The sequence below is a fragment of the Trachypithecus francoisi genome, unplaced genomic scaffold (genome assembly GCF_009764315.1).
Source record: "Trachypithecus francoisi isolate TF-2019V2 unplaced genomic scaffold, Tfra_2.0 Lachesis_group8, whole genome shotgun sequence".
Classification (NCBI taxonomy): domain Eukaryota; kingdom Metazoa; phylum Chordata; class Mammalia; order Primates; family Cercopithecidae; genus Trachypithecus; species Trachypithecus francoisi.
Window position 1 is genome coordinate 5,439,919 of NW_022681473.1, and position 15,219 is coordinate 5,455,137.

Below are 15,219 nucleotides of genomic sequence, written 5' to 3' on the forward strand. Positions count from 1 at the left end.
GAGGTCTGGAAGGACCTTAGAAAACATGTTTTTTAGAGAACCACCTCTGACAGGGGCCTGCAGCCAGAGGCCGACAGGGAACCCTGAGGCAGGTGACAGCTGCTAGGGGCTGAATTTTGTCTCCCTCAGAATTCGTATCTTTAACCTCTAACCTCCAGTAGCTCAGAATGTGACTATATTTGGAGACAGGGCCTTTTAAAAGGTAATTTGGTTAAAACAAGGCCATTAGTAATGGGCCCTAATCCAATCTGAATAGGGTCCTTTTAAGAAGAGGAGATGACACACAGAGGGATGACCACATGAGGACACAGAGAGAAGGTGATGTCTACAGGCCACAGAGAGAGGCCTCTGGTGAGGACACGGGGAGAGGGTGGCATCTACAGGCCACGGAGAGAGGCCTCAGGTGAGGACATGGGGAAAGGGTGGCACCTACAAGCCACTGAGAGGGGCCTCAGGAGGAACCAGCCCTGTGACACCTTGGCCTCGGACTGACGGCCAGGACCGTGAGATGACAAATGTCTGCTGCTTCAGCCCCACCCCTGCCCCAGTCTGTGGTGCCATCCCAGGAGCCTGAGCAAACGAGAAAAGTGACCCAGAACTGGCAGGCGTCTGCGACTCCGCCTCTATGCCCCATCCCTGTTCCAGGCTCCGGCTCAGTCCTCTGAGGCTGAGCAGCTGGAACAGCAGCCCCCATGCTGCCCCCACACTGCCTGTGAGCACCTGGGCAGTTTCCCAATGTCTCCGCCTACCTGGCCCAGGCCTTCTGGACACAGAGCTTAGACGGATGCTGAGGCCCACCTGGTAACTCTGTAAACCAGTGTCAAGGGTAAAAGACAAAGGCCTTGGAGAGGACCCGCATGCGGACCTCCTAAGAAAGGACAGACAGGAAAAGGAGAGTCTGTCATGGAAATGGAGAAAACCATTTGGAAGATTTATTTGTGTCGGGCTGGGCTCAGGCTAGTTCCTGGGGTCTGGGGATTTTCATAAAAATCTCCCCAGGCCAGGCGCGGTGGCTCAAGCCTGTAATCCCAGCACTTTGGGAGGTCGAGACAGGTGGATCACGAGGTCAGGAGATCGAGACCATCCTGGCTAACACAGTGAAACCCCGTCTCTACTAAAAACTACAAAAAACTAGCCGGGCGAGGTGGTGGGCGCCTGTAGTCCCAGCTCCCAGCTACTCGGGAGGCTGAGGCAGGAGAATGGTGTAAACTCGGGAGGCGGAGCTTGCAGTGAGCTGAGATCCGGCCACTGCACTCCAGCCCGGGCGATAGAGCAAGACTCCGTCTCAAAAAAAAAAAAAAAAAAATCTCCCCAATCACCAAGAGCCAAAGAGATCTCCATTCCCAGTTCCCATCCTAGGAGCCAGCACCCCAGACAGGCGAATCCCGGCGCCCATCAATAAAGGAGTTCCCCAGGTGATCAAGGTTGGTGGAAACTGGACGGCCCCCCATCCGCCCTGGGCGGCCGTGGCCCCACTTACCTCTTTAACCACACTTCTGTCAAGCTCGTTGAAGAGTTTCTGAAACTCGTCAGCCGAGAGCGGAACACTGCCGTAGGAGCGCAGCGTCTGCAGAGGAAGGAGCACAGGTCAGCGGGGGCGCCCGGGAAGGTGAACGCCCTCGGAGGCGAGTGCCCCCAGCCCCAACCCCACCCCGACGGGCTGTGAACGCTGCAGGTGACCTCAAGCCGCACACCCAGTCCTGAAAAGGGGCTGCTGGCCCAAGTGACCTCCCGGGAGGAGCCCAGAGGAGGCTGGGAGCAGGGGTGGGTACCTCCATCATGGCCTGTTTGTGGGAGCTGTCCAGCTGGACCTTCTGAAGCACCTGCAGCAAGTTCTGGGGCTTCACCCCAACTCTGCAGGGAAAAACCCACAGCCCAGTCAGCACAGCCAGCTCAGGCCCCCTCGGAACCCGGGCCTGAGTCCTCCAGTCCTGGCATCTGGCTTGAGCTTTGCTGTGAAGCCACTTTGCAGCCTGAGCCACAACAAGAGCCCCTGTAAGGAGCGTCCTGCCACTGCCGTTCCCCCAAGGAGGCACAAACTGACTTCACCACTATGAGCGGTCAGGACCAGAACTTGCCACCGCACTGTCCCTCAAGCTCTCTGCCCTCATTTCCAAGCAGGACGGTGGTGTGGACACCCGGCCCACACACCTCTGGCTCTGCTGCCTAAGTCAGCACAGAACGGGGACAAGGAGAAGGCCAGGCCACTCGGCCCTTCACCAGCCCAGGGTCCCTGGGGGGCACGAAGATAAAGGCATGGACTCAGGGCAAGGAGGCCGGGCACCACAGAGCACCAGGGACATGGTGGTTTCTGTGAGTTGGGTGCCAGCCAGCAGGGGCGAGGGACAGGCCAAGCACGAGAAGCCCCTAATGAACACCCGGCCCCAGCCCAACAGCCACAGCGCCCACCCTCAGAGAGAAGAGGGTCCATGCTCAGCACTCACGCCTGAGGGAAGGCTCCTCCCTCCCCCGCCATGGAGGACAGGACTTCAAAGGCAGCTCGGGTGCCCAGCCGCCTCCGAAACAGCGAGGTCTGGAGAGATTTCTGCAAAGAGGAAGGCTCTGAACAGCAGGACCAGCCCTCCCCCGGCTCAGAACCCCCAACCCGTCCCTCCCCTGGGGAACAGGCAGAGGGGGAATCTGGGCAGCCTTGGAGGGGGCCCAGTCCCCCATGCCTGGGGGCAGCTCCTCACCCCCCGGGGAATGAGAGGACTGGTCACAGACTCCCTCACCCCCCGGGGAATGAGAGGACTGGTCACAGACTCCCTCACCCCCCGGGAATGAGAGCACTGGTCACAGACTCCCTCACCCCCCGGGGAATGAGAGGACTGGTCACGGACTCCCTCACTCCCCGGGAAAGAGAGGACTTGTCACGGACTCCCTCACCCCCCGGAGAATGAGAGGACTGGTCACAGACTCCCTCACCCCCCGGGGAATGAGAGGACTGGTCACAGACTCCCTCACTCCCCGGGAATGAGAGGACTGGTCACAGACTCCCGAACAGGCCACACAGGAAGGTATCTGACGGGCGTGCTATGCAGTACACTGGGCCATGTTTCTTCTCTGTGTGTTGGGGGGCCCCCGGCTCCCCCTCAAGAGGGTTTAGGGTCCGCTGTCCTGGGAGCTGCCATCTCTGGCAGTGGCCAGAGCAACAACATATGTGTATCCCCAGCGGATCCACAGGAGGTGGCAACCCTGCCCTCCCGTCCCACCAGGAGCCTGGCCAGCAAGGGTCACCCCGCCGCTCAGCTCAAGCCACACCCCACTTGGCCTCCTGGCAGCTCCAGGCAGAGCCAGGATAGAGGAGCTCGCTCACCATCAGGTAGCCCCGGAACTGGCTGTAGATGATGGCCGTCAGCAGGTTCATCAGAAACAGGCTTCCTTCAAAAGGAGACAGCCACAGTCAGGAGGCCACCAGCACAGCAGCAAAACCAACACCAGGGCGGCCAGCACAGGACAGCACAGTGCTGGGGGCGCCCCTATCAAATGGAAATGTGGCCTGGCCAGCGCAGTCACGGGTGGGAGGACGATGAGGTCGACGGTGATGACAGAACAGAAAGCGTGGGGTAGGGGCTCTCTGGGGTGAAGCCATGGGTGGGGAATCCCTGGGGTGAAGCTCTTGGCGGGGGATCCCTGGGGTGATCTCTGGAGTGAAACACACGGATATGAAGTTTCAGGTCATGGAGAGAGCAGAGTATGCCAGTCCCTGAGCTCTCGGGATCCTGACCACAGAATGCTGGCCACGTTACCTGCACTCACCTATCACGGTGAAGACTATGAAGAAGATGGCGTAGGCCCGGTTCTTGGAATATGCAGGAATCATCACTGAAAGAAAAAAGAAATAACGGAAATTGACAACCTCAGTTCCTGATCCCATTCCCTTCCTGACTCTACACTATTTGCTTTTGCAATAGAAAGGAGGCCTCCATTGTAGAAAGGAGGTCTCCATTGTAGAAAGGAGGTCTCCATTGTAGAAAGGAGGCCTCCCTTGTAGAAAGGAGGCCTCCATTGTAGAAAGGAGGCCTCCATTGTAGAAAGGAGGCCTCCATTGTAGAAAGGAGGCCTCCATTGTAGAAAGGAGGCCTCCATTGTAGAAAGGAGGCCTCCATTGTAGAAAGGAGGCCTCCATTGTAGAAAGGAGGTCTCCATTGCCGAGAGTGTTGGCTCACACCTGTAATCCCAGCACTTTGGGAAGCTGAAGCGGGTGGATCACTTGAGGTCAGGAATTCAAGACCAGCCTGGCCAACATAGTGAAACTCCATCTCTACTAAAAATACAAAAATTAGCCAGGCGTGGTGGCTCATGCCTGTAATCCCTGCTACTCAGGAGGCTGAGGCAGGGGAATCGCTTGAACCCAGGAGGTGGAGGTTGCAGTGAGCCGAGATCACACCACTGCATTCCAGTCTAGGTGACATAGCGTGGCTCCGTCTGAAAGAAAGGAAAGGAAAAGGAAAAGGAAAGGAAAAGAAAAGAGAAAAGAAAAGAGGTCTCCTGGGAGGACTGAGAGGCCTTCCTGTCTGAATTCGATCTCTCGCCTCTGCTCGCACACCCTCCAGGATGGGGAACTCCCTACTGATCAAGGATGTCCCTCTGCGCGCAGAGCTCACAGCCTCCCTGCAGCCCTCCCCATAGACAGTCCTGCTCCCCCTGCGGTCACCTGCTAGGACTCAGAGGACACAAGAGACAGCACTCAGGGTCCGCAAGATGAAAGGTACCAGCCAGGGTGGGTGGGCCACAGCCAAGCCCAGGACTGTGGCCTTCATCCTGGCCACACCTGCACCTGAGCAGCAGAGGCCCCACCAGCATCACACAGGGTGAGCATCATGGCTGATAAGACCCTTGGCCCTCACGTGCTGCTGCCCAGTGGCTCCCACCGCTGAACCTCAGCAGCCACAGGAGTGTGGGTGTGTGGAGCTCCAGCAGGATGGCACCAGGAGAACCCTCTGACCACTGACCTCCAGTAGGAGGGTACCGGGAGACCCTCTGACCACTGCCATCATCACCCTATGAAGAACACCAGCCACTTTCAGCTTCTCAGAGGAGTGAGATGACGAGGAGGAAGAGGAGACGAAGAGAAAAGGGAGGAGGGAGTAAGAAAGCAAAGGCATGAGACAGAAAAGGAAAGAAGGAAAGAGAAGGGAGAAGGGAGAGGGAGAAGAAAACCAAGACAAGGAAGAAGAGAAAGGAAAAGAAGGGGAGGAAGGAAAATGTCACCCTTTCTTTTCCACTTGTCGATAAAAAGGCCTCGGACACTCCCGCTGGGTGCTAAGGCTCAGCGGCCCACACCGGCCCCCCATGCTGGGCTCACCAACCCCCAGGTCCCTCCCTGGCCCTGCACGCACCATCGGGGTTGTTGGCCGTGGTCAGCAGCACCAGGAGGGAAGTCAGAGACTCAGGCAGGTTCTGGAAGTAGGTCAGCCTCTCCCTGTCCTGCCCATCATCCTGCTGAGAGCAGAAGCGGCAGCTCCAGGACGCCACTGGGTCCCCACCCCACAGGCTGAGCCCCAGGCCCCGGACCCAACCGGCTGGAACCATCCACCCACTGCCCAGCCTGCATCTCCCTGTGGCCTCCCAGCAGGCTGAGCTCATGGCCAGACAGCACCGAACTCAGGATCTCAGGGCGCAAGAGTGGGCACCTTGGGAGACCGCTCACCCGCACAGACATGGTGCCTGGAAGCAGGACGGCTCAGAACCACAGCAAAAAGCCCTCGGCCAGCCTAGTCACCTCCCTCAGGCCACCTTGCCTGCTCGCAGCCGATTCTGCCATGCACTGTGCAGGCAGTGAGGCTACAGGGCAGGGGCGGGCAGGGGCAGGAGGGGCAGGAGGGGCAGGAGGGGCCCAGGCTGCCACGGTGGGATAGGTTGGACCCTTCGTGAAGCCTACTCTAGAGGCTGTGTGTGTCAGGGCCCATGGCCACCCACGGGACCCAGGGGCACTGTGCTCGTGGCTGTGGTGAATCACAGCCATTGGCAAGGGGCATCCACACCAGAGTCCCTATCCTCTCTCCCTCCTGAGAGGGGTCCCAGCCACAAAACACAGCTGGCACGTGCAGGGTTTCTGCTCGGAAAGCAACTCCACTCGAGACTCTGGGCCCGGGGCTCTCACTGGGGCCAGGCTCGTGGGCACCCTCTGCCGATCAAGCCTCCAGACCCCCAGCTGGAAGACGCCCAGCTGGAAGATGGGTGGTTCCTGCAAACCAGACTGGCTGTGTGAACTGGATGGGCCGGTGGCACAGCAGGACTTGGCACACAAAGCACACAAAGCAAACTCTTAGGGATCGTTTCAAAGCCACGAGCCGAGCTGCTGGCGAAGGGGAGACCTCGCAAGCAGGCCCTGGCACGGAGGCGCCTGTGACGGCCACTCTCTCTCACACAGGCCGCCCTTCCAGCCTCAGAGCCATATCAATAGCACCGAGGCCTGCAAGGTCTCACCTACAAAATGGCCCTGTCCCCTCATCTGCCCAGTCAGGGGCTCCCAACGACACGTGAACTAATTGATGGTGAAGACGCCACAGTCTGCTAAGGGGAGGGGCACAGGGGCCACTGAGAGGAAGTTAGAAGGCAGGGAGCACTGTCAGGCCCAGAGCCATGGGTAGGGACAGGCTCCCCTGCTGGGGAGAGCAAGGTGGGCCCCTCCTGGGCCTCAGCTCAAGCCACAGTGGAGGAGCAGAGCGAGGCCTTCGAAGCCTGGAGGGCAGGCTGGCCTCCAGCAGTCACCGGGGACGGCAGGACTGGAGCGCTGGGCCCAGGCCTCCTGGGCCTCCCCACTCCCACTCCCACCCAGTCCAACCACCACATTCCCAAACATAAAGCAACCTACCGAGCGCCCACTGAGCAAGGTTCAGGGCCAGGCTTCGAGTCAGCTGAGGCAGGTTCTGGCACCCACACCACCTAACAGATGCTGAGGTCCACAGAGCTGACAGAACTCCCCTGCCCCGGCCCTTCTCCCACCCCACACTGTGCCTCCCAGTAGGCCTCACGCTCCTCCTCTGCAGTTCAACCCCTGCTCGGGCAGACCCTAGGCGTGACCTCCCGTACCTACAGCCCAGCCCAAGCCACAGCTCTGCGAGGGACACAGAGGAGCCCTGGGCTCCCGCCCAATCTGCCACAGCCGGCAACGATGGACCTGAGCCAGCCCCCAGCCCCGACCTGAGAAACATCTGTAAAATGGGACAGGACCATCACGGCTGCTGGGAGACCACACACCCCAGCACCAACCCTGGTTCTTGGAAATCAATCCAGGTTGGAGCTTCACAACGAGCAAAGCCAGCAGAGGACAAGCAGGCTGGCTCTGGACCGTGCTCACAAAGGTAGCTAAAGCAAGGCAGCCACTGCACCCAGCCAGCAGGAGCCAGGGATGCCAGCAGGGCCATCCGGAAGCACAGCCTGGCTACTGCTCCAGGCCAGGCTGGCAGGGCACGATGGCCGGGGAAGGAAGGCAGGGACAGGCCAGCCACCATCCCATGCTCCTCTCAAGTCCTGCCTCGGACAGGGATCCAGACTCCTGCCAAGACCACGACAAGCACTCTGACCCCTCACACAAGGCACACCTTGCTCCCCCAGGGCCACGTCATGGGGCAGAACCCCACGCCTAGAGGAGGAGCCAGCCCTTCCCGGTGCCTCAGGACGGGACACTCGGCTTTTCCAGGGCGGAGGATCACACCCCAGCCTCAAGGCCGAGGCTGTTGCCACTTCCAGCACCCACACTGACGCCATCCACCTGGTACGGGACCTGGGAAACAGCACCACCGCAGCGGTCACTGGACAGTCACACAGAGGAGGGCCTGAGATTCCGTCAGCCGGTGCCATCTCCACAGCCCCTGAATCACAGCCATTGGCAAGCGGGCATCCACACCAGAGTCCCTCTCCTCTCTCCCTGCTGACAGGCACACAAACACATACACACAGAGACACGCACGCACGTCCACACGCACACAGACACACAGACACCACACACAGACACAGACACCATGCACACACGCACACAGACATACAGACAAGCCATGCACACATAGACACCACACACGCACACTAACAACAAACTCGCACACAGACACACAGACACCACGCACACGCGCACAGACATACAGACACCACACACACACAGACATACAGACACCACGTACCCGCGCACAGACATACAGACACCACGCACACACACAGACATACAGACACCACACACACACACAGACATACAGACACCACACACACACACAGACATACAGACACCACACACGCACAGACATACAGACACCACACACACGCGCACAGACATACAGACACCACGCACACACACAGACACACAGACACCACACACACACACAGACATACAGACACCACACACACAGACACACAGACACCACACATGCACACAGACACACAGACACCACACACGCACACAGACACACAGACACCACACATGCACACAGACACACAGACACCACACACGCACACAGACACCATGCACACACGCACACAGACACACAGACACCACACATGCACACAGACACCATGCACACACGCACACAGACACCATGCACACACGCACACAGACATACAGACAAGCCATGCACACAGACACCACACACGCACACTGACAACAAACTCGCACAGACACCATGCACACACGCACACAGACATAGACAAGCCATGCACACATAGACACCACACACGCACACTAACAACAACCTCGCACACAGACACACAGACACCACGCACACGCGCACAGACATACAGACACCACACACACACACAGACACCACGTACACGCGCACAGACATACAGACACCACGCACACACACATACAGACACCACGTACACGCACACAGACATACAGACACCACGCACACACACACAGACATACAGACACCACGCACACACACAGACACACAGACACCACGCACACGCGCACACACAGAAACCACGCACACACACAGACACACAGACACCACGCACACGCGCACAGACACACAGACACCACGCACGCGCACAGACACACAGACACCACGCACACGCGCACAGACACACAGACACCACGCACGCGCACAGACACACAGACACCACGCACGCGCACAGACACACAGACACCACGCACACGCGCACAGACACACAGACACCACGCACACGCACAGACACACAGACACCACGCACACGCGCACACACAGACACCACGCACACGCGCACAGACACACAGACACCACGCACACGCGCAGACACACAGACACCACGCACACGCACAGACACACACAGACACCACGCACGCGCGCAGACACACAGACACCACGCACACGCGCACAGACACACAGACACCACGCACACGCGCACAGACACACAGACACCACGCACACGCACAGACACACAGACACCACGCACACGTGCACACACAGACACCACGCACGCGCACAGACATACAGACACCACGCACGCGCAGACATAGACACCACGCACGCGCACAGACATACAGACACCACGCACACGCACACACAGACACCACGCACACGCACACAGACACACAGACACCACACACACACACAGACACACAGACACCACGCACACGCGCACAGACACACAGACACCACGCACACGCACAGACACACAGACACCACGCACACGCACACACAGACACCACGCGCACGCGCACAGACACACAGACACCACGCGCACGCGCACAGACACACAGACACCACGCGCACACACAGACATACAGACACCACGCACACGCACAGACATACAGACACCACGCACACGCGCACAGACATACAGACAACACGCACACACACAGACACCATGCACACACACAGACACACAGACACCACACACGCACACAGACACACAGACATGCACACACACACACAGACACATAGACACCACACACGCACACAGACACACAGACATCATGCACACACACAGACACCATGCACACACGCACACAGACACCATGCACACAGACACACAGACACCACACACACACACACAGACACCATGCACACACGCACACAGACATACAGACACCACACACGCACACAGACACCATGCACACACGCACACAGACACCATGCACACACGCACACAGACACACAGACACCACACGCACACAGACACCATGCACACACGCACACAGACACCATGCACACACGCACACAGACACACAGACACCACACACGCACACAGACACCATGCACACACGCACACAGACACCATGCACACACGCACACAGACACACAGACACCACACACGCACACAGACACCATGCACACACGCACACAGACACACAGACAAGCCATGCACACATAGACACCACACACGCACACTGACAACAAACTCGCACACAGACATACAGACACCACGCACACGCGCACAGACACACAGACACCACACACGCAGACACCACACCACACACCACGTAAGACACCACACACACACACACAGACACCACACACACGCACAGACATACAGACAAGTCATGCACACATAGACACCACACACGCACACTAACAAACTCGCACACAGACATACAGACACCACGCACGCACAGACATACAGACACCATGCACGCACAGGGGCTCACTGACTGCTTCCGCCCTGGGTGAGAACCAGGCTTCAGCCTTCCCTTTCTGGACAACACACAGCAAACCCCAACGCGGCCACAAACGAACAGCAGCGCAGGCTGAGCACTGTCCACTCCCACGACAAAGCCGCAGCGATGCAGCGTGGCCCCAGCCCCAAGGAGGATGGTGCCCTCGGCCAGGACAGGAGAATAAACTTGTAACACTGCAGCGGGGTAGGGAGACAGGCAGACACCTCCACACAGCAACGAGCTGCCGCGCCCCGGGCAGCCACAGAGGAGGATATGGTGGGAGAGACTAGTGGCAGGAGAGGGCGTGGTAGGTGAGGGCCCTCCCAATAGGCCAGCGCAGCCTGGGGGGCTGCAGTCAGAGAGGGTGCAGGGCAAGCCTGGTTGTCAGGAAGGATGAACGGGACTGGAGGAGAAACCAGAGGAACCATCCTCAGTGAAGGGCCTGGCGGGGAGGGGCGGGGAGACAGAGACAGGGAGGAAGGTAGGAGGGAAGGAGGACAGGGGATAGGGAGGGAGGGAGGGAAGTGGGAAAGAGGGCAGGAGAACTGAGTCAGGATGGGAGGGAGCAGGGGAGGGTGGGAGAGGGGCAGCCAGGACAGAGGGCAAGTGGCCCTGAGGCCAGGAGACCCCAGGACAGACAGGTGTCCGGGCAGTGGGGTGGTGGAGCACTGTGGCCACCCAAAGGCAGGCGCCTGGACCCCTGATGGGCCACCGCTAACTACTGGACAGAGTTTGCACATGGGTTAAGCCAAGTCAGCAGACACCGGCCCAGCCCCTCTGGTAGTCACAGCATAGACACCATCCCCAGCAGCCCCATTCCCAGACCCTGGCCGCGGGTGCCCTACCTTCCCGCCGGCGAACAGCAGCATCCCAAACATGGTGAAGAGACACAGGTGGATGGCCAGCAGCAGCCCGACGCTGGGGGAGAGCGTAGCACTCAGCCCAGGCCAGGCGGGCAGGCAGGCAGGACCCAGGGACACCTGATCTGCCCGCGGGGCTCGGTGACAGAAGCGCCCAGGAGTCTGCAGCAGCTGAGTCCTCCTCTCCCCGAGGGCCCTGCCTCATGCTCAGCTCATGGGGCCCAGAGGAAAGGCCTGGTCCTGCCCTGGCAGGGTCCCTTCTTTGACAGTGACACATGAAACCCAGGGGGCCCAGCTGAGACAGCATCCAAGGGCCCAGGGCTCTCAGAGGGGAGGCCACTTCCACCCACCTGAGCCGGAGGGTGAGGGGTCAGCACGTGAGCCACTAGGGACTCGGGCAGCGTTGCCACTGGCAAGAGCGGAGGGTGACAGGGGATCGGGACCGGGTGAGCCGAGGTGGGTGGAGGCTAGGCCTGGGGCGCAGGGAGAGAGCCCCACGCTTCTAGTGGCAACAAGAGCCATGAGGGCTTGCAAGCAGGGGTGCCGTCAGGAGCAGCTCGGCTTTATGAAGTCTAGGCTGGCAACATGCAGACACCGTGAGTGGGAGGCGACAGGAGAGGGGTGAGGCAAGGCGCAGCCACAGTAGGGACAGAGGGGACAAGAGGAGACCCATCGGAGGGAGTGCCCAGGGGACTCACAGCCTTTGAGCTGGGGCCACAGTGTCTGCAGCCCCGGGCCTAGGTCGAAGGCCACTGGGAGGCCTCTGGGGAACTGTGGGAACCACTGAGACCCCAAACGCCCCCCCAGCGGCCTCCCCACACCGTCACCAGCCAGCCAGGGATGCGGAGCAGGCAGTCCAAGGTGAGAGTCCGATGGGCCCCGCCTGCAACCACATGGCCTGGGGCAGAGAGAGCCCCTTCACAACCCTACGAGCCCGGGGCACTAAGAGCCCACCTGGCCATTTCCGGCAGTGACCAGTGGATGCACTTCAAGGTCTTCTTCATCAGAGAGGAGTTCTGCAGCAGGAAGAAGGGGCGGAGGAGCCGGCGGATGCGCAGAGGCTGGAAGAGATCCGGGCAGCTGAGAACCACGTAGAGTGCTTAGCTCCACCCCACCGACCATCCCAGGTGGGCACGCAGTTCAGAGACCCCGGTGCCCTGGGGGCCACTCCACAGTCACTGAGCTCGGAGTGGAGGGCCTGGCTCCAGAGCTGGCCTTGAGACCTGTTCTGGGCTGCATGATCCGCAGTCCTTCCCCGTCGCAGGCCTCCCCCTTGCCCATCTCCCAACTCCTGGGCGCTGCACACACAGGCTCCCCAGTCCTAACACCTGCCTCCATCCCTGTCCAAGGTCCTCCTCCCCTCTGCCCACCCAGGACACAGGTGGAAGGGTGGTGGCCCCATGCCTCCCTTGGGACCCTCCTGCCTTGCCCAGCACACCTGACCTCTCAGGGTACCATCCCCGCCTCCTCACCCCTCATCCCTCAACCCGCCTCCCCTCATGCCCCTGCCTCCAAGCCTTCCCCTCCCAGACACAGACCCTGCTCCCAGGAGCCCCACTTCCACCCCCCCGCACACTTCCACAGCGCCCTCCAGCCTCACTGCTCCCACACTCATCACTCACACGGCATCAATGTGACCCCCGCTCCAAGCCTTCCCCTCCCAGACACAGACCCTGCTCCCAGGAGCCGCACCTCCACACTCCCCCACACTCACACAGCGCCCTCCAGCCTCACTGCTCCCACAGCCACCCCTCACACGGCGTGAACGTGCGTCCCCTCCAAATCTCACGTTGAATTTGACTTCCCGTGTTGGAGGCGGGACCTAGCGGGAGGGGTCTAGGTCATGGGGTGGATGTCTCGTGAACAGCCTGGCACCCTCCCTGCGGTAATGACTTCAGGTGAGGGCTCGCGAGAGATCTGGTTGTTAAAACGAGTCTGCAGGCTTCTCTCGCCATGTGACACACCTGCTCCCCGTCTCCTTCTGCCATGAGTGGACGCTTCCTGAGGCCTCACCAGAAGCAGACGCCAGCACCATGCTTCCCATGCAGCCTACAGAGCCGTGAGCCAAATAAACTCCTTCTCTATTAATACTCAGCCTCAGGTCTTGCTTTCTGGCCACGCAAAGCAGACTCACACACACATGCACACCCACACACACACAGGTATCCCCATCTTCCCTGCCTTCCTGCTGTGAGGACAGAAGTGCCCACCCACAGTCCTGTCAACCCACCCCAGCCTTCCAGTGTTGGTTCAATCACCACCTCCTGCTCCAACCACCACACACCAGTTTCTCACAGCTTCCATCATGTTTCCCTGCCCTCCCTTCTATTCACCCACCTCCCCTGCTCCTGTCCCAGCCCACCCTCCACTCATGGCCACTGGGACCCACCTGGGGGTCCCCATGATAACCTTCCCATCCTGCCTGGCGCCCTCGGCACCAGACACAGCTACCTTGGTGCTCCCAGCTGCCCTGTGCGCCCCCCGCACTGCCCGATCCGCCTGTGCTGGGCACCCTGCCCCCACCTCCTCTCTGCCTCACACCTGGATTCAGTCCCGTGAGTATCACGTTTACACTTTGGCGCCTGTCAATCGCAAATCCACGCTCTCAGCTGCAGTCTCGCATGCTCATCAGTGCCTTGTTTTAGAAATGCAGAGCTGTCAGCTCCTTGCACAAAACCAAAACGCTCCAACAGCTGCCCACGGCTCTGCCCATGGCCTCCAGGGTCCACAGAGCAGGCCTGGCCAGTCAGTCCGGCCCCTTCCCAGGCCTCAGAGGCCGCGGCCCTCCAGCCGCCAGTCTCTGCCCAGCCGGCCAGCTCAGCCCCCCTGCCAACCTGCAGAACTCCACCTCTGCCAGGGCTGCCGGGCTCCTCTCCGGCACGGCACCCACCACACTCGGGAATCACACTCCGTGCCTGGCACTTCTGTGCGCTGGCAGTCTCTCTGTCACTCTGAAGGGGGTCTCAGAGGACAAGAGACCTGCCCATTCTCTTCACCACGGTCCATCCAGCAGCAGCACAGCAGGCCCTCCGGAACGTCTGCAAGTGACTGATCCCCAGCACTCACTCCAAGTGAACCATCACCCGCAAAAGGGACCCCAGGGCCTGGCGCAAGACTGAGAAGGCCAAGGGAACAGCGGTGAACAGAGAACGGCTCAGGGCTCTGGCTCCTGCCCTGTGCGCCCAGCTCACCCGGAACCCACTCATTGCCCACTGGCTGGAAACTCTGGTCTTAGGGCCTAATAACAGCGGCTTCTCTCAGCCCCTCTACAGGCCAAGCAGACACTGAAGGTGCTGCTGGCTCCCCTCCCCTGCCCAGGAACTTGCACCCTCATCTGTAGTCAGACACGGACCACAGCACAGCTTCCCCAGACGCAACAGCCCAACCCTGAGGGCCTTCCCTTGACAGCTGGGGCCATGAGGCCTCTATGAGGACGGGAAGGTGCATCCAGGTGACCAGCCTTCAAGGACAACCAACCACAACGCCAGTCAAGCCCCTGGGACCCTCAGACCCAAGGCTTTGAAGACAAACCACGTCCAAACAGCCCTGACAAAGACAAAGTGAATGAGCAAAACCCAATAGTGACTGGCAGCCCAGGTGTTATCCAGGCCCCCCGGCCACAAGGCTGGGGGCACCCGGTCCTCCCTGCAAGCCGCCCAGTGCCTGTGGGAGTTCTGTATGACTGGACAGCTGGCCACAGAGGAAAACCTCAGGCCTGGTTTGCAGACGTGCTGAGTGACGGCCGGTCCAGCCAGAAACGCACACGCGCATTTCAGCCTCCAT

At 60.0% G+C, this 15,219-nt stretch overlaps 1 protein-coding gene across 10 annotated transcripts in view; it reads right to left on the reverse strand.

Moving 5' to 3' along the window:
- TPCN2 (two pore segment channel 2) overlaps nt 1–15,219 on the reverse strand; it is a 36,774-nt gene that overhangs the window by 15,374 nt on the left and 6,181 nt on the right. For 7 of the 10 annotated variants that reach the window (XM_033208019.1, XM_033208021.1, XM_033208022.1 and 4 more), the window contains exons 2-8: nt 12,391–12,497; nt 11,422–11,494; nt 3,760–3,825; nt 3,317–3,381; nt 2,445–2,545; nt 1,773–1,854; nt 1,481–1,567 (exon numbers count right to left, since the gene is read on the reverse strand). In XM_033208019.1, coding sequence (XP_033063910.1) covers nt 1,481–1,567; nt 1,773–1,854; nt 2,445–2,545; nt 3,317–3,381; nt 3,760–3,825; nt 11,422–11,494; nt 12,391–12,497 — 581 coding nt within the window. Of the gene's footprint in view, nt 1–1,480; nt 1,568–1,772; nt 1,855–2,444; nt 2,546–3,316; nt 3,382–3,759; nt 3,826–5,342; nt 5,446–5,653; nt 6,990–7,038; nt 7,161–11,421; nt 11,495–12,390; nt 12,498–15,219 lie in introns of those variants that run through there. The other 3 variants (XM_033208028.1, XM_033208026.1, XM_033208025.1) reach the window with 3 other exon arrangements.